This window comes from Camelus bactrianus, chromosome 14 (assembly GCF_048773025.1).
Source record: "Camelus bactrianus isolate YW-2024 breed Bactrian camel chromosome 14, ASM4877302v1, whole genome shotgun sequence".
Lineage (NCBI taxonomy): Eukaryota > Metazoa > Chordata > Mammalia > Artiodactyla > Camelidae > Camelus > Camelus bactrianus.
In genome coordinates, this window is record NC_133552.1 from 57,936,188 (window position 1) to 57,963,313 (window position 27,126).

General features: G+C 40.2%; 1 protein-coding gene across 5 annotated transcripts in view; it reads right to left on the reverse strand.

Moving 5' to 3' along the window:
- Nucleotides 1–2,410: 2,410 nt before the first annotated feature.
- The window catches only part of LOC105072677 (dTDP-D-glucose 4,6-dehydratase), an 89,270-nt gene continuing 64,554 nt past the window's right edge, over nt 2,411–27,126 (reverse strand). For all 5 annotated transcript variants that reach the window (XM_045520176.2, XM_045520175.2, XM_045520178.2 and 2 more), the window contains 7 exons: nt 21,515–21,814; nt 19,194–19,294; nt 18,895–19,061; nt 16,637–16,816; nt 14,970–15,105; nt 7,758–7,959; nt 2,411–5,209 (listed from right to left, as the gene is read on the reverse strand). In XM_045520176.2, the coding sequence (XP_045376132.2) occupies nt 5,037–5,209; nt 7,758–7,959; nt 14,970–15,105; nt 16,637–16,816; nt 18,895–19,061; nt 19,194–19,294; nt 21,515–21,814 (1,259 nt within the window). In that variant the 3' untranslated portion in view covers nt 2,411–5,036. The remainder of the gene's footprint in view (nt 5,210–7,757; nt 7,960–14,969; nt 15,106–16,636; nt 16,817–18,894; nt 19,062–19,193; nt 19,295–21,514; nt 21,815–27,126) is intronic.

Consider the following 27,126-nt stretch of genomic DNA (forward strand, 5'->3'; position numbering starts at 1 on the left):
ATGGCAAATCTTCCAGCATTTGTTTTTTTCTCACCGACCCAGGCAATTAACGTTAGTAGAGGAAAACATCTCTCAGAATTTTATTGCATTGTGCAATTTTCTAATAAAACACAAGAGGGCAGGTTTTGCTTTATTGTAAGCTTAAATCCCCCCTGCCGTTAATCAAGATGGTCATTGCGCTCATTCCAAACTCAGAAATGCTCAGTAACATTCAAAGTGAATGAGTAATCAGAGTGTCTGCCCTGGCAGTGAAATCTCTCGTATTTTAATAAAGAAGGACAAGCTTAAGTCTCTCTACATGGCGTTATTTACAAGACAGAGAACAGTTATATTTGGGAGGCACCGTGATAGTTTCAGTTTATAAACCACCAAAGGAGCAGAGAGTAGCTAGAAGAAGAAAGGACCAAATTCAGTCATATTACACCCACAAAGTCTCACTTCAATCGATGTGGCAAATAATACAAATGGACTAATGGTTTCTGCCAAAGAGAGACAGTGTTGGTGAGAACATGCAGAGCATTCAGGCCTTGAATAGGAAGCCTGTGTTTTTGATTGTTTTGTTCAGCTTTCAAAAACTTTAATTATCTTACTGTTCACAATTTTCTTGTGTGTGGTTTTCAAGATTTCATTAAACTACCTGCCAAAGCGTAGTTAAATTCACAGAGGTTGTTCTCATCTTAAACTGCCATTATAACTAAAGTATCATGTCATCTTTGAGAGCTTCTTTACTTTCATCAATGGGTCCATCTGTGTAAGAAAAGCACTGATTTGCTCAGCTAATTTGCCTACCAACTCCTTCCATGGAAACAAGGCTTTAAGACATCAGGCGGTGGAAGGCACTATAATGATACTGTGAGGTCTTAATTTTCTATTCTTGTCCATATAAATGGTAGAATGAAGGCCTACCAAGAGTGGGGAAAAGATACACTCCAGAAGAAAAATATGGCTGAAAAGTGTTGTCGTGGAACACAGTGGGGTGGCCGGTCAGTGAACCAGTGACACACGGGTTGGTAAAAGAATTTACCAGAGATAAAGTACGGGAATAGAAAGGAGTTTATCAGGGTACGTTGTCATAGACAACAGCGAGCCACACAGAAGAGAGGTGTCCGTGTGAGCACCGAGGGCCAGTTGTTGGGGGTTTTTATAAAGGTAGGGTCACAAGGTGCCTGATTGGCTTATGCGCCAAGTCTCTGATTGGTTGTACGTGAGGTAAGAAGTTTAGGGTCCCTGAAGGGTGGTGGGGTTTATGACTCTGACAAGGTGGGCTGAAACAAGTCAGCATGAGCTGTTGTGAGATTAGGCATTACCTAGGGCCACTAGTTTGTTAGGGGAAACACGCCCAGTAAAGAATGTACTTTAGCCCAAAAATGGGGGTCATTGGACTTTGAAGGGTGTCAGTTGGTCCAACAAGTGTCCCCTTGTATTAGGTTATAAGGATTAAAATTCAACCTGGCATATGTACAACAGAACCTGAAAGAGAAGTTACTAATCATTTCATGGCAGGGTTACAAGACCCCAGTATCTTATGTTTTATCCAGTATGTGTTAAAACAGATGCCAGAGGCCCAGGATGAAAAGCTCTACTTTGAGATTAGTTTATTCATTCAAAAAGTATTTCCAGAGTACTCAGGAGGAACAAGGCCCAGGAGAAATAGGAAGAATTCAACTTGGGTTTTGCCACTGCATTGAAGAGGGTAACTATGTCCCACTGGGACGGGTGAACTGGCTTTCACGTGCTTATATCAAGTAAGCACCAACATCTGCTAAGTACTGAGAGTGCTTTGATACAGCTGTACAATCTGACCTCCAGAAGCTTCAAGTCTGGAAGTGGAAGCGAACTCTACGTAACCATTACTTCATTGGCTCTGATTTCCTCCTGGGCATCCCCAACAAGCTGACTGACCTGGAAGGCTTTCTAGGAGAAGCCTGCCTCCTTGGGCAGTGACTTCAAATAGCCTCCTTCCCCACCCCTCCGTTCCGATATCTGTCATTAGACGGTGGAGACATCCGAAGTAGCTCTTTAGCAGGGAGGGTACAGCTCAGTGGTAGGGCGCATGCTTAGCATGCATGAGGTCCTGGGTTCAATCCCCAGTACCTCCGTTAAAAAAATATAATAAATAAGCCTAATTACCCACCCCCACCCCCAAAAACAATATCAAAGTAACTGTTTACTTGGAGAAAAGGGTAGTATCTCATTTTCCTACCTGTGGAATAGAGAGCTAAGAAGTAACGGTCGCTTAGAAAATTGAAAGTTGAAACATCAGTTTATTTAAGTGCTCATTTTCAAATGTGAAGTAATTATTATATATTTTATGTATGTACATATAATTTTATGGCTCTACTGAGTACCAAAAAGATAGGAATCAATGTTCCCAGATTGAAAAACAGCCCCCAACAGACGAACAATAATCTGCAAGGCAACATTTATTTTTATTTTCTTCTTTAATAAATTTTCTACTTCTTGATAATGTGAAATTAAAATTATTCATTAAGATTATTATCATTAACAATGTAAAATCCTAAGCAAGACGCAAATTAATGTCAAAGAATTTCAAAATCAGAAGAGGATTTAGTTTGCAAAGGAAAGATGTTGTTAGATTTCATTTCACTTCTGAATCTTGGCTTGATAAAAGCATTTCTTTTAAAAGCATAGTTCATACATATACAATCTTTCTAATACTACAGACAGAAGCATATAAAGCGATCTATTCATTTTCCTGGAGGTTGAGTTCCCCCCGCCATCATTGCAAAGTATAGCCGTACAATGCTCGGTGATCTTTTCTCAGTTTATTTGCATAAAATTCACTGTAAGTAAATATCAACTTTTTCACTCTATAGGTTTATTCTGCCTTTAGATTTGCTGAAAGGCACTCATCATTGATTTATTGTAATGCTAGAAAATGCTAGAAAATTTTATCCCTCTAAAATGAACTACAAAATTAGGAAATTATTTCTCTTAGGAAAACATCATAAAACATAATATTTATAAAAACTTGCACACACTATAGATAAAAAGAATGAAGCATAAATGGTTACTCTTTATGTCTAGTGCAGATAGATCTTGCTTTAAGCAAAACTTACGAGAATATGATGTATGAAATTTTGATATACCTGAAAGATAAGCTAGAGGTGGTTCTGTGCTTTATAGAAGTATTCATAATAGTTCATCTACGAAAAGTAATTTCCCCTGGTGCTTTTAACATATAATTGATTTACACACAATTTTTCAAGACCATACCTACCAAGCACAGTTATATCTTCATTTTAACATATTTCTCTTCTGGTTTAAAAATAAGATGTAAAAATGTGTTCCCCAACAGCCCTGAGTTCAGAGCATAAACCTTCCAGAGTGGATCATGTTAATGACAACTGCTGAATTCTCCATGAATTCTGTTAAAGGCAGGCTTTAAGATCTATGCATGTGGCTGTGGCTAAAAGGTCCAAGCAGGGCTTCATCTCATAAAGGAAACTGGGCTGTCTTCATTGCCATCCTCCGCGCCTACTCTCAGGTATACTTATGAGACCCAGTCAGACTCAGACTTAGTTCACACCGAGCTTCGCCCATTTCCCTGGCCTCTGCGATTTTACTCCAGGAGATAAAACTGGGTCTCACCGAATCTTGTACCCCCACCCCACCCCCAGCCCCAATATGTAGAAGGTGGCACCAGGGGGCTCTTAGCACCCATTCTTTACACACGTCCATTCCGGTAGCGAAGGTCTGAAATGAGCACACAGAAGAACCACCTGCTAGAACTTTGGCCTCACTCCTAATGCGTGATATGAACAGATGGAATTGCCTTGAAATCTCCATAACCGTTCACTTCTCAGAAGTAGGGATCATCCTGATAAGTCTAAACATCTTCGGAAAGACTGCCTCATTCTTCTCTCTTATGATCTGAATGAGTTGGTGGATTACCTAGGGGACCATAACCATTTAGTTCTGAATTCGTATGTTTTGTACGAATGGTTTGCTTTTAAATGATGAGACTAAACTCATCGGCATTTGTAACTGTCAGTACAGTGCCGCGTTAGTAAATTTAAAGTCAACTCTTAAAAAATAAGCCAAATGCGTGAATAATATTTCATCTGAGGCTACCTAGTAAAGGAATTGGCTCAAGATCAGCCAAATGAGACTTGAGCAAAGGAACTCTAATCAAATATCTCATGTTCAGGATTATCACCAGCCTTCTCCACTCAGCCTTTCCTGGAAACAGTGATTCTATACTAAATTAATAAATTCAGGACAGTATATTAATCAACTAGAAAGCTCTATAATTTAATCCCTCATCTGCTCATTTACCACTACAGGATCAATGTTTATTCAGCTACTGACTCTTGTGACAGGTCTACTGTTAAGAACCAGACTCTTTTTAAACTCTGTAAAGTCTAATTTATAAAATAGAACCAAATTCACTGATCATTCATTCTCCATCCTATGTGGAAAATAAGGCCTACTTTCATCTTCAAGTTCACTTTAAAGGCCAGGGAGGAAAAAGAAGAGGAAAAAAGGAACAGCAGCCTCAGGAAGAGGATGAGGAAGGCACCTAGAAGCACAGATATTTATGCCTAAAAGGGGCCTTGGAGACTCACGTAGTGCCGGCCAACCTCCTGCCCCGTCTCTTTACAGATGAGGACACTTGGGCTAAGAAAAACTGAACCATGATCTTACCCACGTCTCAAATAACACTGCCCTGCAAATTTCAATGAATCCACTCTGTCAGTTTTGGTGCGGAGCTCTCAGAACACGAGGGAGCTTAATCAATACGGGGAATTATTATCAGATACCCACCCATCAATCATTGGCTCTCCCTTTGTCTGATGGGAGAGAGAGCTTCCAGCACTTTAGCTCGTTTGTTAAATAAACAAGCAAACCAGAAACCACAGCTAAGTGTCTTCTGTGTTTGGGATCATCACCACAATAGGAGGAGCTATACCCAAGCTCTCCAACTAAAGGAAGAACAGCGAGAGTTAATTTGCTCATTGTCAAGGTCAGAACTAGGGCATGGCCAACCTCTTCATAGCATAAGCTGTGAGCATCTAGGCTTCTTCTGTGTATCTTCTGCTGCTTAAATGTGTCTCCACTAAAGGTGTATATCCTTTTCGAAGTCTTCTGTATTGAAGGAAAAGCAGCAGTGCCAAAAGACCAACCAAAACCACCAGCATCCCCAAAACTACTGAGAGGCTTGTGGTCCAGCCTGGAGTTTCTTCAACTGAAATTAAAGCAGAAGAGAAGCGTCTATGATTGGGATGTTCACCGGCTGAATATTCTTCGAAAAGGGAAGAGTAAACCAGTTTGCCTTCCACATGCACTTGCATTGATAAAGCAAAACTACACTGTCTGGAATAAAACTTATCTCCTCCTTCTTCACCCACTGTTTATCATATCCACAACTGTTTTTCTTGAATAAGTGGGAAATGGCATTCCATTATTTGAATATAGCTCATCGCATTTTTTAAATTTCTTACAGTAAATACTTATAGAGAATAAACTCTCCAAGGAAGTTTATAACAACTTTTGTGAGTTGGAAACTCATTTGTACAAGTGCATGCTAAATGGTATCTGGGAAATGCATAATATACAACCTCCAGGTCTAGCAATTCTGCTACCGTCTCTCCCTTTTTTATGGGGCAATAAATGAGTAAGACAGATGAGATTGGCTATTATAACAGGAGGCACTGGATAGCAAGAGCAGATGGAATGTGTACCCATTTAAACAGTTGTGAATAAAATCTGAATCTTCACATGATAAACCCCATCCTCTATTCAAAATATATTTTATAAGCACTTTTCCACAAAAATGAATGGATTTCATTTTCAGTATATTTATGCCCATTGGTCATTTCCTTAAAAATTATCTTACCCTTGGCCAGCTGTTCTCACACTCAGTTTCTCTGAACTGGGCTCTTGTTCTGTTCTCCACGCTCACCTCAATGTAAGATTGGCCTTTTGCTTATTTCCCTTCTGTCCTACAGAGGACCCTGGCTCCTCCTGATGGGGTTTCTCCAAGACAATTCTAATTTCTTTTCTGGGAACAATCCAGCGGCATCTCTTGCCATCCTCATCTTCTTAAAACACAGATTTTTATTCTGCCATTTCTTTGTTCAGGAGCCAGAAACGATTGCTTTTTGTTATTGTCCAAACTCCTCTGCCTAGCTTGTATTAAAAAACTACTTATTTTTTTAAATTGTGGGGAAATAACACATTACATGTATTCTATCGTCTTAACTATTTTTAACTTAGTTTCATAACATTAAATATATTCACATTGTTGTGCAGTCATCACCACCATCCATCCATAGAACTTTTTTCTCTTGCAAAACTGAGATAGTTAACTCCCCAGTCCTCCACCCCCCAACCCCGCCAATCCCTGGCAAACACCATTCTACTTCCTGTTTCTATGAATTTGAGTACACGGGGTATCTCATATAAGTGGAATCGTACAGTTTTTGTCCTTTTGTGACTGGTTTATTTAACTTAGCATAATGTCTTCAAGATTCGCCCGTGCAGTAGCGTGTGGCAGGATTTCCTTCCTTTTTAAGGCCGAATAATATTCCATTGTAGGTATGGACCACATTTTTTCAATCTACTCATTTGCCAATGGGCACTTGGATTGCTTCTACCTTTTGCCTGTGTGAATAATGCTGCTGTGAACAGAGGGGAGCAAATATCTGTTTGAGTAGTTGCTTTCAGTTCTCTGAGGTATATGCGCAGAAGCAGAATTGCGGGATCATATGTTAATCCTATGTTTAATTTTCTGAGGAGTTGCCAGACTGTCTTCAGAGTCTACACCATTTAACACTTCCCCCAGCAGTGCGCAAGGGTTCCAAGTTCTCCACATCCTCATCAACATTTGTTATTTTAGGCTTTCTTGGTAGTCGTCATCTTAACGATTTAAAGTGGTTCTCACTGCGCTTTCTGCCTACCTTTCAAAGCCCTCGGTAATCAGATCCAACCTGAATTCATAGTAATCGACACAAGCCTTCCACGACAGCCAGGCTTCTTTGTCACAGTCTTCTACACAGACTACGTGTGCCTTCCACAGTCCTACACCCTGCCCCTTCTTCCATCTAAAATGCTCTCTTCTTTCCCCCTCACCTACCTAAGACCTATTATCTCTTTTTTTTTTAATTGAAGGATAGTCGATTTACAATGCTGTGTTAGTTTCTGCTGTACAGCAAAGTGATTCAGATACACGTGTGTGTGTGTGCGCTTTGTGTGTATGATAGCGTTTGCATCATGGATTGTTTGTATTCATTTGGGTTTTTGAAAACATTGCATTATATTATTGCTAGCCCTTGAACTTGGTGCCTGTGGCAAGTGCTGCATTTGCCTCCCGCTAAACCCAGCCTTGCCGTCAAGTAATAATCTCTAAGACGTACGAGTCCCTGTCCACGGGTGGCTAGTGCATTTTGATTTTGCTGGTTAGGCATTTCAAACCATGGCCAGTTTTCAGTTATTGCAAAGAGAACTGTCAAATCAGGTGTCACTGTCAATATTTCCCCTGTGCAATAAGTTCTCTTAACCACCCTCAGTATTCTAAAACAGAGGTCATCCAACCAGTCCCTTTTCTGACGTTTAATTGGTAGTTTAAAGGTTCATTTTGCTAAGTATATATATTCTGTACAATTGCCCTTAAACTTAACTAGTCCTGAGCACTTCCATTTAAGGTCTTGGTTTCCACTAAAAAGAAAGAAAAAAAGAAAGAGAGCTCCTTTAGAAGAGGCAGGAATGACCGATTTAGAAGTTGCGCTAGTTACCTGGCAGATCAATGGCGTAGCTGTAGCCAAGCTGGTCTGCAGTTAAAAATAGTTCCTCGTTAGTCACTGGTGGGAAGAAAGGAACCATGTTATACATCCGATTGTGACCAATGGGAGCCAGCTCCTGAGGCCAGGCACCCGCAGGAGGACTGTATCTTTTCATCCACTCGTCAAAAATGGCATCGGTAAAGGAATGAAGGACCTGCAAAACAGTTGATCATGGCATTCATATTGACATTCGTATTGACCCATCTGACTGGCGCTCTCTCAAAAATGAAATGGGGTTGTAGCTTCTTCACATCAGGAACCTCTGTATCCCCAATCTAACCTTGGTGACAGATCTGCTGGCATTGTCAGTGACGTGACCAAGGCTGTACGGTAAGTCTCCCCAAACGGGATGATAAATCCCTCGGTTAAGGAAACAAATGAAAGTTCCTGTTGCAGATTTAACGTTGACCAAGGAACTTCTCATATCTTCAACAAATGCGTGTTCATCATTAGGTTCAGACAAAAAAAGGCAAGTATGATGAAACTCATATTGTAGTCAAAACTCAGATGCTCTGATTTTAACAAGAGAGAAGGGACACCAAGTATTTACCAGTATTACAATACAGATGGTTGGGGGGGAAGAAAGAAAGGAAGGAAGAAAGGAAGAAAGGAAGAAAGAGAGAAAGAGAGAAAGAGAGAAAGAGAGAAAGAAAGAAAGAAAGAAAGAAAGAAAGAAAGAAAGAAAGAGAAATAGAAAATATCCAAAATGGGTTTTCAAATTTATCTCACCAAGAACGTCCTTCTATGTGCTCATTTTATAACCCTCTCCTTTGAATTCTCAGTGTTATGTCAGCAAAGGAAAGTATAAAGATGTTGTAATGTGCACAGTACTCAGTTTTATTTTCTCAAGGAAGCTGTTAAAGTCCTTTCCAAATAGAGCAATTATTACATGTTGTAAAATGTGAACAGCATAATTTCACATTTATCGGCCTGATCTGGCAACGGGACATAAATGTGAGCGTTCAGCCCAGGCTGTAAGAGGTCCTCTTTCATTCCTAGACTCGAGAAACAGTGAGCTCCAGGGACAGCGTCTGCTTTTCCTTCTCCACTGTGCTCCCCGTGCCTGTCACCCCACGGCTTGTCACATGGGACAAGGGAGATACTTACTTCAATAAATATTTGTTAAAAGAATTCATTTATCCATTCACCAATGATAGCACCGGTCAAATTATACTATAACTTGTTATTTGTTTATCTGTTTCTCCTATCAACACCCCTAACTCCTAAATTTCGGAGATAAGGTCTTTTCACCTTTGATGTCTCAGGCTTAGCATGCAACTTGGACAGGATCGATGCTTAAAAAGCATCTGTTGGCTGATGACAGTGCCACGCACAGTAGTTTTATTTTTTGTACAATTCATCTAAACAGGCCCCTTTCTAGTGGGTGCTACTTCCTCTGTCTGCAGTTCCTTTCCTTTTGTTTTCTGGCACCGGAGTCTTTCAAGACAAACTCAGTAGTCCCCGTCCTGAGACATCTTCCCTGACTGTCCTCGGTCTGAATTCTTAGTTCTTTGCATTTCTTAACCCCTCTAGTTGCATTGTCCTCCTGTTTATTTAATAGGTAATATTTTCAAATCTTACCCAAGGCTCTTTGTAGTTAGTGGACCCATTCAAGCAGTAGCAAGAACTTTCTACACTCAGGATAGTAAAAAGAACCAAGTGATTTACTGAAGGGATTTTTTTTTTTTTAACCCTGAATGGATTTTTAAAGATCATGGCAGAGACAATCATGTTAAAAACCAAAACATCAAGTTGTAAGACCTGAACTTTTACATAGAGAAGAGACTTTTTTGAATTCTGAAATCTTGGCTTTGAGTAACAAAATTTAAGCCCCAAAGGAATAAAGGCATAGAGTTTACTGCATGAGCAATGACTTTGGAAGAACACATGATAATGCAAGTGAACAATGGTTCCCACAAGTAGAGTTCAGAAAAAGCCATCTTTGAGCAGAGGCATCCGCCCTGGAAAAGCAGCTAAGCATTAGTTGTCAGTGTGGGTCCCTGAAAAAGATACCACGTGTTCTAAACCCCGGGAACCCCAGATAAGTTTAGAAGGTTGTTCCCAAAGCGGAGAGTTGTGTGTCCTTCAGTCCTGTGCTTTTTCCTCTTCCTCCTCAGTAACCTCTTTTGTATTTGTGGTGAAGCAATGTGCCAGGTTACCCATGAGATTTAATTGGAAGTCATAGCACAGGACTTCTAGGAAGTATTGCTAAAGGTGGTTTTCTCTGCTTAAAGTTGCCCTCTTTTCCCTTTTCGTTTCTCCTTGCTGCTTCCTGGAACACAGATGTGATGGCTGAAGCTGCAGCAGCCATCTTAACAGCCGACAAGCAAAGTTAAGACAAGAAGCCATTCACCAAGGACGGTAAAGCAGAAAGACAGATGGTGCCCATGATTACTGTGGAGATGCTGTACCAGCCCTGGACTGCCCACTACTGGAACTCTTCTACATTAAGAGAAAAGTAAACCACTTTCTGGTTTAGGCTTCTGTAATTTTGGTTTTCTGTTTTAAGCAGCTGAACCAAATCCTAGGTGAGACACAGAAAAAGTATCCAGGGCTGTACCAGAATGTATTTTCCAAAGAAGGGCACTCAATATTTCTTGAACTTTTAAATACTGTCTGAGTTCAAGTTAAAGATCAAACTGTGATTAGAAAAAGAGATGTAAGAGACTCTCAGGACATAGGAAGATGCAGATTCAGTGCTGTGAGAGGCAAATAACTAGGAAGAATTTACTCGGTGCCAAGTGTAAATAATTAAGGAGGGACAAGACTTTAAAAACAATTCATAATTTGGAGAGATAAAAGAACAGGGGAAGAATAACAAGGAGAGATTATAAGTCTTAGAAGGGCTGTTAAACATTATACAATAAGTGATCTATAGGAACTATATTCAGAGTACCCAATTTATAGAATGTAGGAAGAAAAAAAAAAGGCTAGTGAATGTCAAGAAGATCCAAGGAATGCAATAGACAAAATACTGTGAGCAAGAATGTGTCTACAGACTAGAAAGAGAAGCAGTGCAGCCTGGAGACTAGGTATTTTTGTGGAAGTTGTGAACATCGTTCCTAAACAAAATATCTTGAATTGTTCTTGAGAAACTAGTGGTATCTTTGTCTGACACAAGTTGAAGATAAGCTAAGTTAACATCTCTGAAAAGGCTAAATGTAATTTGAGGATAATAAATAAGAGCAAAAGCAAAGTAGAAGCATACTGTCATTGCCTTATATCTGCTCTAGAGATTCAGTTATATTCTGGCATTAATAATTGAGTGCTTCAGAAATGAGGATACAAATTTTGGTAAACAAACTTACTCTATCTTTTTCCAACAAAATAAGGATCGGTACAGGAAAGAAAAAAAAGTCACTAAATTTCAACTTGGAAGGCAGTATTGAAGAAAATATGATTACATGGGCTTTCAGGGTAAGAATTTTTCAATGTAACCCTTGTAAAAGAAAACAATTGATCAACTAACATTATGCTTACAGGCAAAAAGAAACTTAATAAAGTATAAGAAAGCATGCATATCTTAAGATCAATGGAGCATAAAGTTACTTTCAAACCTAACGTAGATGGTGGCAAATTCAGATTCCCACCACACTGGTGACACAAGAAGACTATTTTTGTCTGGAGGAAGATTGCTCTGGAAACTGAAGGCTGACTGCAAAGACATTTGTATGTTACCAAAGACCAGCACACTGTGGTTTTCTGTTTTAAGCAGCTGAATTCACAGTTTCTTTTATGGTGCTTAACTCAACTATTTAACTTTACTGACTATTGGTGTCCCTCCTTTTTTTCTTTTCTAGATGATACCTAAATTTCCTATTGAAAACAGAACTACTCAGCATTCCTGTGACCTTATCTTATTTTTCATGATAAATGTGTTCATTTCCTTCAGTTACCTTAGGAATTACTAGACTTTCAGAAATCAGTTCAGAGGTTTTCCTGCATTTTAACATTATACCTTCTTTTACTCATTATTGTAATCACATACAACGTTGTACTCCTCTTGCTTGAAGAGATTTCACAAAAATAATGTTAATTAATGTTGTATGCAATATATTTGCATAAATTGCCTCGTGAATTTGAAATTCCAGAAGCTACAACTCTGTTAACTTAAGAGCCTCAGCCCAGCTTTCAATACTGTGAGGCTGAACTGGCTTCAACATGAAACTCTTTGTAAATAGCCGTAGTAATTAAGAGTTCTGGAACCAGTGCCAAAACGTTACTCCTTCTGTGCCTTCAAAGAAAGGCTGTGGTTCTTTGTCTATTTATAGCTACAAAACTCATACCAAAGAAAATAAACTTTTAAATTCAAAAGGTGCTAAAAGTAATGAAGACAAGGATGATTAAACATGTAGTGTCTTTGAACTACATGTAAGTCATGGAATTCCTCATCCCTAAAGTCATAATGTGGGCTTCTACCTAGAGCAGGAAGACAAGTAGGACCGAACAGATGATCCAGACTGCAGAGAAGACCCTGACCCCTTGAAGCTGGAGTTGGCAGACTAAAGCTTTCAACAGGAACCAAATCGGCAAGCACCTTGATCTTGGACGTCGCAGTCCAGAACTGTGAGCTGTAAACATCTCGCATCCAGACTGGGCTATTTTGTTACAGCAACCTGAGTAGACTAAGACATATTGCTAAGAATAACATTAAGGTGAGAAAAATTGAGAGATTAAAAACAGCAGAGTGTTTGCTTGCTACTGTACAATCTCTACTGGATAATAATATAAACTCAAAATATTGGCAAAATAAAAAAGGACCAGTGGTAAAATTTCTTCTTGTAACTGCTCTGAAACCATCTATCCAAGACATACAACCCCAAAGACAGACAGCGTAAACAGTGAGTGTAAACAGTATCTGTAAAGCCGAGGTATTGTTGGGGTCCAGCAGCTGAAACACAAACATTTATGCTGTCTACAGCTTTTAAGCCAACTGTGGTGCATGTACTTAAGGGGAAAAAAAAAAAAAGTAACCCCTGACATCCAGGAGCTGGTCTGACACTATCAGCAAGGTCTCGGTGCCTCTCCTGTTGGACATAAACAATTTCATGAAATATCAACATCAGACACGGTCACTCAGACTGCAGAGGATCAGGACAAAGACAACTCCATTATCATGTCTGAGCACAGACAAAACATGAACGTTTTCCAAACCACAAAATACTTAGCATGAACATCAGCCCTTTCTGGCTAATACAAGCAATAGCTGTTGCTTTACCAATTACAGTCTGCCTTCCATATAGATAAGAATTTGGGGGATACCCAATTATAGAATTAACCCTGCTTCTTGACAGCATCCAATCTAGAGCAAAGCTGTGCTTCCTTAAACCCTCCCCAAATCATCTAGCACCAGCCCAAATCCTTCCAGTCTTTTCTCACACCTGAGACACTTCACAATTCCCCATGCTGTGGCTGCCAGTGCCCCGTGGCTGGAGGGTACCAAGGAGAGCTGGGGTAATGGGGTTCTGACTTGTACTGCCCATATTTTGTTTGTCTTAGGAAAGCCTCTTGGTGAACATACTTTTTAAACTAATAAAGCTTGGAATTCTAACATTTATAATCTCGTTATCAAGTATGCATCTGTTTTTCCTTTTGTTTTAAAGTGAGGCAGAAGTCAGATTCAAATATATGAAGGGAGTGGATCACACTTTGTACTATTAAAAAGCTGTGAGGTTCCTCTATAGTCAATAACAGCTCTCTCTAGGGGTTGTGTTCCCTCTCGGATATAACAAAGCCAGTTAAAAAAGTAAGCGACGTCAAATGTGAGTTGTTATATTAGGCATTGGTCTGGTTTTGTCTGTCCAGAAACCCTGCTTCAACTCTCCCCCGAGTTCTGGCTAACAAACTCTTTTCTTTCTGCAGGGAATTAGCTAAATGTATATTAGGGGGAGGGGCGGGGGGGCGGTAGAGGGGAGGTGGAGGGTGTTCACTACCTCCAGCAATGGGTGAACATGTGACTCTAGTCCCACCAATCAGAAGACCTCATGCCCGTTGCCACACTGATTGGCTCAGGGAAGGCAGGTAACCAGTCCTGACCAATCGTGAGGCCGTTTTCTTGCTGCTATGGAAACACGGCTTCTCTCTACCAGTGTGCTAAGCTGGTAGCATGTACATCTGTCGCTGCTAATGGCCATCTCAAATGCCACACAGAAAGAGGTTGTCCATGAAGACAAAGACAGAAAGTGGACATCACTTGAGCCCCCAGATTCAGCAATGCCTGAAGCCAGGAGCACTACTGAATTTCTCAGTTGTTTAAGCCAATAAGTTGACTTTTTTTATTCTAAATTAGAGTTCAATCTTTGTTCATTTGCAAACAAAAGAGACAGGACAGACTTTAAGTCTGCAAACTGACCCAGGCCAGTTCGTCCTCTCAGCACTGCCAGGTTCTTTTACATTCAGTAGCCTCCTGCGAATGGGGGTGGACAGTGGCCATACTTCTCCCCCGTCTCAAATAAACTTGTTACTTAGTGTTGCATAACCATGAAAGCAAGGATAAGAACAAATTCTGGTCAACCTACACACACGTTTATTAGCAAGTAGACGCAGAAAGAGTGAAAAAACCTGTTCTTGTACCACTCAGGGAAGTCCACACTCTCTCCTAACAAGTGCCTTGCATGGAGGATTCACTCCAAAGCGGACACAATGATATTCTGATGGCAGGAGCAGCTCCTTTTTGGTCAGAATCCTTTGTAAAGTGAGGGGAACCAGGACCAAACACCAAACAGAGTTTTGGACCTCAGTTAGGTAGTCGGGCATCGTTTAAGGGACACAGTGCCTGCCCCGTCCTTCAGCACCCCCACTTATCTTCAACAACCACTCATTCCACCAATGAAAAATCATTCCTCATTATGCTAACGTATGATATGCCAAATCATGATATAACTTATAATATTATGCTAATGTATGAACCCACCCCTGGACTGTAAACTCCTATCTAGGGTTGTTACAAAGCTCACCATCTCCAAAGCCCGGGTTTCTGATGAGGGGACTTCAAAAGCTATCTAACTACCTGTACAGTGTAGATTAGAATTAATTTACACACGCATACATCCATGGTTCACACAGAGAATAAAACACACACTAAACTTTCATCTCATAGAAAAGCAAATAAATCCAACATATTATCTAGAAAATTTTTCATCTGTTCTGAGCCTTTGAACGTACCACAAAAACAGGATCATTGGCAGCAGAATGTGGCAAAGCGCTTGTCCCGTTTAGGAAGGAATGGACCAAATTATGAAGGCCCACTACTTGAGAGTCCAGGGTCCCGTCTGCTTTATCAAATCCTTCCAGGGCATTCCTGAGGGAAATCAGTATGTCAGCAACAAGAACCATGAATTGATAAAGGTCTCTTTTTATTGTTTCCAGCCTAAATAACAGTCTTTGAGATTGTGGAGGGAAGTGGGAAGCTCTGTTGTAGGCAATTAACTAAGAATTAGCCACAATATTAAATGATGCTCTTCCAGACGGGAGGGAACTCTCAATCAGCGCTACTTCTGCACCTACTGAGTTGGATTCTGTCTCTTCTGGGTACTGTATGACAATTATTTACCATCATATCTGTCTCTCATGCCAGACTATGGACTCCTAGAGGACAGAGACTGTGATTTGTTCAGATTTGCATTGCCAGAACTCAGTACCATTCTCAGTACATGGTCTGAAATCAATAAATATTTTTTAAATTAACTTATAATCTGACTCCCTATTTCTCAACTAACTCTGCTACTGTAATATATTCAGCTAAATATACCCCCAAATTCTCCTTATCCTTCTCTTTTATTCTGTTCCCCATTTTCAGGAAATTTCAATTATCCATTCCCTAACTCAGTGATCCTCAAATTTAAGCACACAACAGAATCACTGGGGGAAAAAAAATACATATTTCCTGCCCCACTTCTAGATTTTCTGATTCAGTAGGGGCAGACTGGGTCCTAACAATCTGTGGCCCTAGACAGCTGCCAGGTGATGCCAATTCTGGTGGTCTGGGTACCACATTTTGAGAACTAGTCTCTTAACTCAAATCTATATGGAACTAAATCTGTGTCCATCATGCTTTTATCACAATGAAAAACTAATGCATACTCCTTTTCAAGACAAGCTTAAATGTCACCCTTTATCTCACCTTTGACACTACTCTGAGGGCTACATCCAACCCCAGCACAGACCTCTGCATTAAATTCAGCCTACACTGCCCCCGGCCCCAAATAACCCATCAGTTGTATAATTTATACACTGTTACGAGACAGAGAATCCAGTTTGGGAGAAACCATGAGTCTATCTGCCATTCCTTTTTGGAGCTTCAAGGATGTTTGTTTAAAATCTTATTTATATTCATACATAGTTCTCATCATTTTAAGGGAAGAAGATTATTAGTTGGTTTTTAAATTTCAAGTATTGTAACGTCACTGCTGTGCTGGGATCTGAGCTGCATTTGGTCTGATACTCCTCTGACATCTCAGACCCCAATATTAAGGTCTATGGCTGATAAATTAAAAAAACAACAACAACAAAAAGCATGAACAAGTATTTAAAAAACACTTTATTTAACAAGGTGTCTTGGTTCTAAAGACTGTACCTATATGTGTACAGAAATTAAAAATGCAAAAGGTAGTTCTGAATAGCTAAGTTAGAAGATAATGAAACCATACTGTTATGACAGTAGGTGTAGGATGGCTTTCCTAACGCTGATGCCTTGTTAAACACTCTTACCAAGAGCCTCTCCATTTCCGAGCTTTGATGTCTCCCAACCCCGGGCTTTCCTTCCAGTTCGTCACAACCACATGCATGTAAATCTAAGTGTTGTAAAGTGCAGCAGAGCTCAGGGCACCAACCTGAAGCTGAAGGTGGAGTTCTGGAAGAAAGGAGGGTTGTCGAACTTCTTGAGAGACAGACAATCTTGTACGTCTTTTAAAGTTGGCAGTCTCTCACTGTTTCTTGCGACTTGATTTCTTCTCAACAGCCCTTCATAGGTTCCATTACACAGGGTGACCCGGCGGTTGTAGTCATCTAAGCTAAGATTTGTAAGACGGTTAGAAATAATATGTCTTAACTCATGGATAGTGTCATAGCTGGGGCTCAGCAAACCAATTAAAGTCATAGTCGTGGTAGAGTTTTATTCTCTTTACAAGGATCAAAAAAATATGTGGAAAAAGTACTGCTTCCGAAAGTAACTATGAATTAAGCAGTTTCGAAAACAGAGATGCATAAAATATGAATCTACACGTTATAAATATGAAGAAAAATTCTATGAGAAAGACAGTAAGGGGGTTTACAAAGCAAGATGGTGACTCCTATTATGTGTGTTTGAATGTCGAGTAATTGAAGAGAGGCCAGAGTAGATTGTGTCACGCTGAGCTAAGCCAATTTTGGCAGAAGTGTCTATATAAAGCTAGGAAAGCATTTAAGCAAACTGAAGACAAATGGAGGCGGTCAGAGTAGTAACAGATGAAATTATGTGGAGGAGAGGTACTAGGAGAAATGCTATATTAGAAAATGTTCTAGTAGTACAATGGTTACTTCGTAAACATGGGGGCTGAGAAGGTTCCATGCCCATAAAATATGTCCTACGTGCTTGTGTGGCTTGGAATTCCACCATCAGAAGAGTATTTCATCTGGCAGAAATAAAATTTTAAAGACACTTCTGTGTGGATTTTAGTGGGTAAGGCGACCGTAGTGGGTGTGTGAGAATCGAATCAGCACACATGTGAGGATAAAAGAGGCCAGGACCAAAAACCTGGGCCTCAGAAGCAGCATCTCCTAAGTGGGTTCCAGTGAGATGGTCTGTGAAATAAGGGTGCCAAGGTCAGATGAGTCTAAGCCCCTCTTGAAAAATAAGAGTTCGGTTACTTAATAAAGTCTCTGAGATATTCTAAAATTTAGAAACCCATTTTAACTCAACATTCTCTAAATTCATTTGACCAGAGAAATCTCTTTTCACCATACCACCTAGCAATAGCCCAAGGCACTATGGGAAATGATGCTTCGCGGAATTTCGCAAAGTCACGTAGAAAGCACTCACTACATCCCTACGTGTTGTGGAGCGCTGCCGGAGGGCTGTAGGAAAAGCTTAGGATGTAGATGATGGAATCCCTGTGAACTAGACCGATACCCCTAAAAACACGCACATTCCCAGCCTCGGGGGGCTGACAACGAAGCTGTGTGCCTTGAAGCAGTCAAAAGACACAGGGTAAGGGCACTAGCATAGTGGGGTTAAAACCAGGAGGGTCGTGGAGGAAACAAATTAATAAAGGAAGACAGAAGAGCTCCTTGGGAGGCCTTCCTGACATGTGTGCCAGGAAAGAGAAACAAATTCAAGGAATCACTGAGGACAGCATTCTCCGTGGACTGAGGGCTGTTTATGTGTTCTTTGGTACCTTAGAGATCATTCTCCCCACCCCATTTCCTGTTCCCCTCAACTCAGCAGCACCCTATGGTCCAGCCATACCAGTCGGCTTCCCAAGACTTTTCTAGCTTTATATGTGGTTTCCCCTCCTCCCTCCTACCTCACACCACCCTCCCCCACCTCTGGTTGAGAGGTCTGTGTCTCCTTGAAGTCGCAGGAGAAGTGTCTCCACCTCTTAAAGACTTTCCAGGATTCTCTTCTTGGCTTTGCACATCCGCCTATTATAACACTTCTCACTTTGCAATGTAATTTGTTTACCAGCAACCAGGCTGCAATGTAATTTGTTTACCAGCAATCTAGCTTTGTAACTATAAAACGATATTCCAAAGGGAAACTGTATTTTATTCATCCTTGTATTCCCAGCATTATTAAACTGCTTAGAATATGATCGGTGCTTAAGACATGGTGGCTGAATACAAGAACTACTTCTCATTTTTAAAATCTCAAAATGATGGCCAAGCATATTCAGTTCCCAAGTGTGATTGCCAAACCTCTATTTTATTTTATTTTTTTTATCAAAAGGCTCAGGGTTCTTTAAAACCCCACCTCTCTCAGAAAAATAATTTTCAGAAACACATACACAGAATCCAACATGCATGAGAAACAGAACAGTAAAATGACCCTCCATCTCTCAGATGCAAGAAAACGTGGTCTCTGGGTTTCCACTGCAGGTGCACATGTCGTTACCTGTCACAGACAATTTCCCAGCTGGAGAATCTGGAGTTCTGACTGATCAGAGTTGGATCATCTGGTCTTGCTGCCCCGAGCAGCTGGTCTGTACACACGTCGCACTCGTTCCTCCCGGTGGCAAAGTTCCAGTAGGGCAAAGCAAAGGATTCATTGCCAATAAGTCGCTAAAAGCAACGGGCATGCCTGGTCATTTAATTCACTCCATCAGTTGCAACAAGAAATCACACCGAGCAAAGACTGGTATGGGTCTGGACCAAACATATAGCAAAATACAAGAAACAAAAGTTTTGACCAACCTGGAGATCTCTTTCCAACCACAACAAATGGTACCGGTGCCAGGTAACGAAGGCGGGTCCTTGGTGTGAGAAATCTATGGCCTTGTATGGGCGCCCTGGTCCTAAAACCATTGCGAAACATATGAGAGGTCACAGAATAGATTTTTTTTTTAATGTTAAACCTTACCTGGGATGTGCTGCAGAGCCAATGTCCATGACATTTTAGTCAGAAAACAACTGTTTTTGTCATTTCTCTCTCTGAAAGCGATGACAACAAAATGACCTCAGAAGCAACTATCACTTTTAGGATAAATTCTCCTTCATCTCTTGAAAGTTTGATTGACAGCAGAGATCCACAGAAATTTAGGTCATCTTAAGAGGCCCTGTTATAAATTTAGTTTTTCTTTAATATTTTGTTTATTTTTTGGCTTTTTTGTTTGTATTTTTTTTGGGGGGGGAGGTCCCTAGGTTTATTTATTTACTTATTTATTTTAATGGAGGTGCTGGGGATTGAATCAGGACCTCGTGCAAGTTAAGTAGGCACCCTACCACTGAGCTATAACCTCCCCCGCTAAAATTAATTTCTAAGCCACATTTCATTAAGGTAAAATAAGAGTATCCAAAGGAATAGATCATTAAGATATAAACGAAATATATTTTTAAAAGACAATTCCTAACCTACTCCTTATAAATGCACGCATTTATAGGGCGGGACTAATTAATAATAAAGCAACTTCAGCTGCGCTTAGTGTTAATTCAGCAGTTACATAACCAAAAGGAACTTGCCAGGGTTTTGCCTGAGCCATCGATCAGTTACAGCTCTTCGCTGACAAGCATGGTCGCCAAGACCAGAAGAGAGAAAAATACATTCAAGCCAATTTGGCCGGCCTCTGGAACTGCCAATTTTCATGAGAAGCTCTGGGCAATTTAATGACCTCCTTACTGCCTGCTCCAGCCCTCTTCTCCCTTTCATAACAGCTTTTTGATGGCCATGTAGGAACTTTAGCTAACTTTAGTTCTTTTTCAAAGTACCTACAATAACTTCAGAGAGATGAACAGACATGAATATAAATTTAATTCCTACATACGACCAGAAACATAGTTTTCTTTTCCTCTTGAGAGACTACCCTCTCATACAGCAAACATTCCTGAGTGATGACAGGAAAACTGTAAAGGTTTTTGGCCAGTAGAGCGTCCAAATCCATCGATAAAGAAAGACAGATGCTTACCTGCGAGGCAAGTTTTAAGAAGACTCACACTGAGGGGGAAAAAAACGGCTGTTGCTGCTGCCGGCAGCCGTCCTTTGTGAATGTTTTAATGGAGAACAAAGTTTAAAGTTTTCAAGACAAAACGATGAGGGGGAAACGAGTGAAAAACACAAGGGCAGATGATTCCAAATGAGAATCTTACTATTCAAAGTGAGCTCTGCGTCTTCATTTGCCCTGACTCCAAAGAGAAACCGCAAAAGTGGGGGTAATTGCAAATATAGCAAGACTTCAGAACCGCGCTGAGCAGAATCTGGAATGGACTCAAGCCCTCCTGGAACTAACTAGTATCTATGGCTTCGCCCTGACTGAAAGTAACAGAGGATAAAGTGGGACGTGCTAGATTAATGACGTTCCTAACAGACAGCTCTCTGTTTCAAGTCCTACCGAGGTCCCAGTTTTTAGGATCTGGAAGAGCAGGGCACCATTTTCTCAAGCATCCAACATCACTGTGGTTCAAAGGGTTAAGCTCAGCTATATTGCTGGGGTTCAGCCTATGCTTTTCCTTGACAGTTCGACTCCCCAAAATCTGGGGATGCCAGCAGTGCATGGGCACCGTGAGCGATGGCCTGAAAGTCTCAAACCTAATGCATGTGAGTTTGGTGAGACACACGAGATACACACTTCCAACACAAACACTCTCATTCTGCACCAAGAAGCCACATGTGCTTTTAGCCCATGTTCAATTAATTTCTCTAATTTGAAGAGAAGATCAGAGAGGGCTTCCATGGTCAGCTTTAGAAATATTTTCTTCTGGAATCAAAAGGAACCTGCCTCCATTTCATCAGCTCTTGCCTTCAAGGATTAATAGCTCCTCAGAGAAGAGTTGAGACCTTGAACCCAAAGCACAAATTACAGGAGAGAATGTTTTCAAATGTCTGAAACCAACGCACAGGGAGAAAGCCCTCCATTCTAACACCAGGCGGAACTGGACAATTTGATAACTTTCGTAAACTGAATCTTTCCTTGAGGTTGTTCTCTTGTCAATGAACTTGCCCGAAAGTACTTCCCACCCAGCCACCCCCAATCCCAAACCTACAATAAAATACCTTAAGCTAAAGAAAAAAATAAACCCACCTAATAATGTATCTCTAACTGAATAATAATGGAGCCACACAAAGAAATCATAAATGCTGCAGTTGGTGATCTGTGGCTGGGTCCCATTGGGCCCGAGCAGGCCCAGCCAGTGTTGCGTGGTGATCACATAGTCGGGGTGTGGGGTGTGTTTGGCAAGGTCCAAGGCCCCCAAGAACTGCTCCCTCTCCTGAAGGGTCAAGGAGTGGACATTCTGCCGAACAACCAGTGGTTTCTTCTGCTCGCACTTGGGGCCGGTCCAGCCGAACTTGCAGTCTCCACAGTCATGGCCGGCAAAGTTTCCTAGTGCATTTGAAAAATGAAGAGAAAGAAGGAAGAAGAAGTGAGTTTACGTGGTTTGGGAGAAATTCCTGAATTGGAACTCTGGGGAGAAGGGAAGAGAAATGAAGGTGCTGACAAGAAGACAAGGAAAGCCGACTTCCTTTCTTTCTGTCCTCTTGAAAGCTTTGTCTCCCCAAGTGGACTGAACACTAGAGAGTTTCTAGAAATATTCCCAGCAGGGAAACAGGATACGAAATGGATTCCATGCTGCTGTGAGCGGAACTGAGTCCCCACAACTTTCACATGCTGACGTCCTAACCCCTAGTCCCTCAATATGTGACTGTATTTGGAGATGGGGGTCTTTAAAGAGGTAAGTATGTTCAAATGAGGTCATCAGGGTGGGCCCAAATCCAATACAACTGGTGTCCTTATAAGAAGAGGACATTTGGACACAGTGACACAGAAGACAGCTATCTATGAGCCAGCAAGAGAGGCCTCCGAAGAACCCTTGACCTGGGACTTCAGGCCTCCAGAATTGCGAAAGAATGAGTTTCTGTTTGCCCCCCAGTCCGCAGCACTGTGCTATGGAAGCTCTAGCGAACTAAGACCCTGGGGGCTGCCGTCCACACTCGCCTTGCTCTCACAGGTGATGCTGGGGTCCCCTCCACGCCCCCGCCTGGGGCTGGGCTGCCACCCCTGATGTCCCCTCTGTGGGGCCGCCCCTCTCCTGCGGCACCCACAGAAGGGCTGACACAAAACTGGTCATGGATTTACGGAAGGAAGAGAATAGACACCAGCTAAAGGTGGAACCAAAAGAAATAAGCTGATTTCCAGGAAGTTAGGTGAAATCCAACATGTAAAAAGCTGGTTTACTTCACAAAGGAGACAGAGTTAAGACAAAAATCAATGGAAGCTGACAGGTTATAAAAGTGAATTAGCTGCCATGGTGTCAGGGAGTGCAAATCACTGCAGGGTCCCAGTCTTTGCACAAATGACTCTGCTTTATCAATCCGGGGACAGAGCACTCGTCACACCACGCTCTAGGCATCTTTCTGAGTGTCTAAAGTTTAAATTATCTTAGCTTGACTTTTCCTTTCTTAGCCTTGATTATTGCTTTTAGTATGACCAGCACCTCATTCCTTAGGTGGTGACAAGTTAGAGTAAACATTTAAATACTACTGGCATGAATTTTGTTTTCATTTTTCAGTGTTATTAGGTAGAATTGTTACAATTTGACTGCACATATCTAATATATTGCATGTAAATACATATATACAATACACTGCACATTTTGAAAAATTTACATATATGTACTGTTCATTGTTTCTTAGAATGTTTAGAGCTTTAGCTTTTAAAACTTACATAGTTATAAAGGAATAAAGTATTGGCATGAAATTTTGAAACAAAAGGGGATAATGAGGTTCGATCCCCAGTACCACCATTAAAAATAAATAAATAAGGCCAATCCCTCCATAAATGAATAAGTAAAAAGAAACTGACACTTTAAAAAAAATTAAAAGTTTTTCAAAAGCGGGGGATGTAACACTTACCAACTGCGGGCTGAGGAGGGTTATGTAAAGCATTTAACGTGGGTGACCAGCTCCCTTCCTCCCCCTCCCAGATCCTTGCACGTGCTCTTCCTTCCGCCTGGAATACTTCACTTCCACAGCCTCCCTAGGTTCCTCTTTGCCTGGCCTATGTGTTCCACCTTTAAGCTTCACGATGGGTTCTCCGCAAGGTCGTCCCGGATTCCGCGCATCGGGGTCAGATGGTCCCACGCTGCCCTCCCATGTTACCTCCTATTTCCTTTTCACTGAATTAATCCTGCAGATCGCAGGCGTCTGCTTGTCTTAGCTACAGGCAACCCGTGCTTGGCCTTGTCTGAATGAATATTTGTTTGGTGAATCAAAGAAGTATGGAGCCAGATCACCAGGGTGTGCACTTTAAATATCTTACTAGTTTATTTGTTGATTATACCACAAAAAAGCTGAAATTTAAAAATTTTTAATGGAAGTACAGTTGATTCACAATGTTTAAGGTATATAGCAAAGTGATTTAGTAATACATATATATATATAAATCTATTCTTTTTCAGATTCTTTTTTATTACAAGTTATTACAAAATATTGAATATAGTTCCCCATGCTATCCGGTAGGCCTTCATTGGTTATCTATTTTATGTATTTTAATCCAGAGCTCCTAATTTATCCCCACCCCAACCCCGCTTTCCCCTTTGGTAACCACAGGTTTGTTTTCTATGTCTATGCAACTATTTCTGTTTTGTAAATAAGTTAATTTGTATAAGTTTTTTTTAGACTTCACATATAAGTGATATCATATATTTGTCTTTCTCTGTCTGACTAACTCCACTTAGTATGATAATCTCTAGGTCCATCCTACTTTAAAAAGAAAAGAAAGGAGTATAAAGCATGTAGTAGATGATTCAATAAACCTAAATTTTCTTCTTTTTCTCACTGTCTTTTTGAATTAGAAGGAAAAGCAGAACCTGTAAATGATTTTGACAAACTGTATGTACCAAAATAGAAGGAAGTGAAAAATACTATGACTGTAGTAAAGAGAGGGTTATTTGGATCGTTAAAAGAAAAGAAAATTTTCCAATAGCATAAAAACAAAATGATTAGCATTTGTCCTATGTAAAGAAAACACACAGGCCTCCTTCTCTATTAACCCAGGGGATTTTTTGATGGTTTAAGAAAATGTCCTTACAAAGACCATAAGTAAGAACAATGTTTTAAGTAACTGGTCATTTGGGTTCTATGCTCTTTGCAACATACAAAATATTCTACCATCTCTTACATAGCTCAGTTACTTGTATTTTCCCTTGTTTCAACACCAAATGATAACATAAGCAAAAAAAAAAAAAAATTTAAAAAGGAAAAATTCTACTAGTCTGAAGTCTGAAAATCATGTTCTTAAACAGTTTGCATTAAACATTAAAATTTATGTTGATCACTGGAGTGAAGCAATAAAATACAAATTATTTAACAAATATTTATTAAAAGGGCTTGAGCCTTCATGGAGCTTAGAGTCTATTTATTTTTCCTTGGAATACCTACTAAAATTGTAAAATATCTATTTTTAAAACATCTTTGATTCAAATGGGTCACCTACTTTGGTAGCTTTTATAGGAATAGAGTTTTTTTTTTTTTTTTCAAACTGATTGAACAAAATGCACATGAAAAATTCCAAATACCCAAACTTCCAGCTGTTCACGTACAGCCAGGTACTGGAGGTGAATGTATTGTCACAGCTCCACAAAAAGAGAGTAATTCCTTCCTTCCCCCAGAAGGTAAGAAACAGCACACATTAATTTTGAAATAATAAATTCAATACATTTCCAGATTTAAAGGCATAAAACTTATCTTTGAATTTTGGGTTCTCATTTTAAAGTTGAGTAATTCATAACTTAGGCCTTGAGTTTTAAGATCCCTGCACTTTCTCTGCCATGATTCTTTTTGTTGCTAGAAACAAAATTGCCAATAACAAATTATCTACGTCATTCATTTATTCAGCAAATAATTTATTAACACCTACTGCCTAACAGGAGGTCAAAACTAAGCATGCCCCACTCTGTGCTCCTACAGGTTTATGTACATTTGTACAGTTGCCACACTTGGTAACTTTGGAATTGACCTCTCAGAGCCTGTCCCATTGGAATGAGTTCTACTTCATAGGATTCTTATGGAAAATAATCATGTTAGCAGAACATTGTTGGTATCTAGCGAGCTCTATATGAAGTGCTACTACCACTAGTTTTATTAGATACTATTTATCAAGTCGTATGGTATAAGTATTTGTTTTTGGACCATCTAACTCATCCACTATATTGAAGACACATTAAAAATCATGTTGGGTTTTTCCCTCTTGGTAGCAGAAGGGCCTAACATAATTAGTGCTAAGTAAACTGATCGGGTGGGTGATGAAGGAATCCAGGAATAATTGAATTAAAGGCATTAGGCGCTAGAGGATACAATTATAAATAAGGCACAGTGCCTTCATCTAGTGGAGACTAGGGTCATGGGCACAATGAAATACCAACTCGAGTCTCACTGTGGGAAAAGTGAAAACAGAAGAATTAACAAGGCACCAAGGATGACAAAAGACAGTGATAATTCTGGCTTAGAAGACCAGAGATGCTTCACAATTATGTCGAACAAAGACATCTCTTTACACAAAGCCAGAGTTGTCCCCGAAAAGCAATGTAGAAACACTAATAAAAAAGCATTTGTCTAGATTTGAGTTCACCTGTGACCCATGAATGTATTCGATTTAAAAAAAAGCCCTTCTGCAGCATGTATCAGAGAAAATACACCCCACAGCTCTGCAGTCAGATCCCTTTCATTTCTGAGCTGCTAAACCTGGTCTGAAGAATGTGTTAAAATGCTGAAGACAACTGACAAGGGCAATAAGGTAAAAGCCTAGCACACAAAACGTTTATTTCTTTAGATTTTCTAGTAGTTCCTTACATCAGTCTAATATGAGTTAATTTTTTCCGTTAATCCACCAATAGCAGCAGCAAAAAATATATATAAGAAGGGAGCCCTTTTAGAAAGGATTGCATTATCTCAGAGGGAAATGAAGAGAGAAAAACTAAAGGATCCCTAGACACCAGTCTATCTATCATTGAGGACATACTAGGGCAAAAATTAAATTTACAAAGACAAAGTCTTATACCTACTCAGGACTCGGACAAACATGGAAAGAGAGTGAGGACAACCAAACAATGCACGTTCCTACACGAACTGCATCAGCTCAACCTCAAAAGACTATTAGACTAAATAAGCTTAAAGACCACCGATTAGTGAATTTACAAGGTGCTCTAAATAGCCTATTCCTTTTAATTAGAGATTCTATTATATTAATAACAATACTTTATATTCATGTAAGGTCTTTCATCTACAGAGCTCAAAGGATTTTACAAGTGTGGTTTCATCATTATCCCCATTTTAGAGATTGGAAAATGGAGGCATTTAGTCACTTGTACAAACAAGAAGTTCTCAGACAATTGTTCAAAAACAATTTGGTGCACATGTTTTTCAAAAATCTGAAGACACAGTTACAATAATCTATCCTCAGGCATGCCATCTGGCAGGTAAATTTGGAAGGTGAATGGTTAATGCCAAAGTCTCCTGAAAGTCTTCAGCTTTTCTTGACAATTGAGTTCAGAAGTTTTTTGCTTTTAATTTTATCCAGGGAGAATAGAGAAGTTCTCTGTAGAGAATTTGAGTACACAATTCCCCCCCACCCCAAGAGTTTGCATTTCTTTCTTTTTATTGGGCTAAAATCTTTTATGTACTTTAAGATTGTGAAGA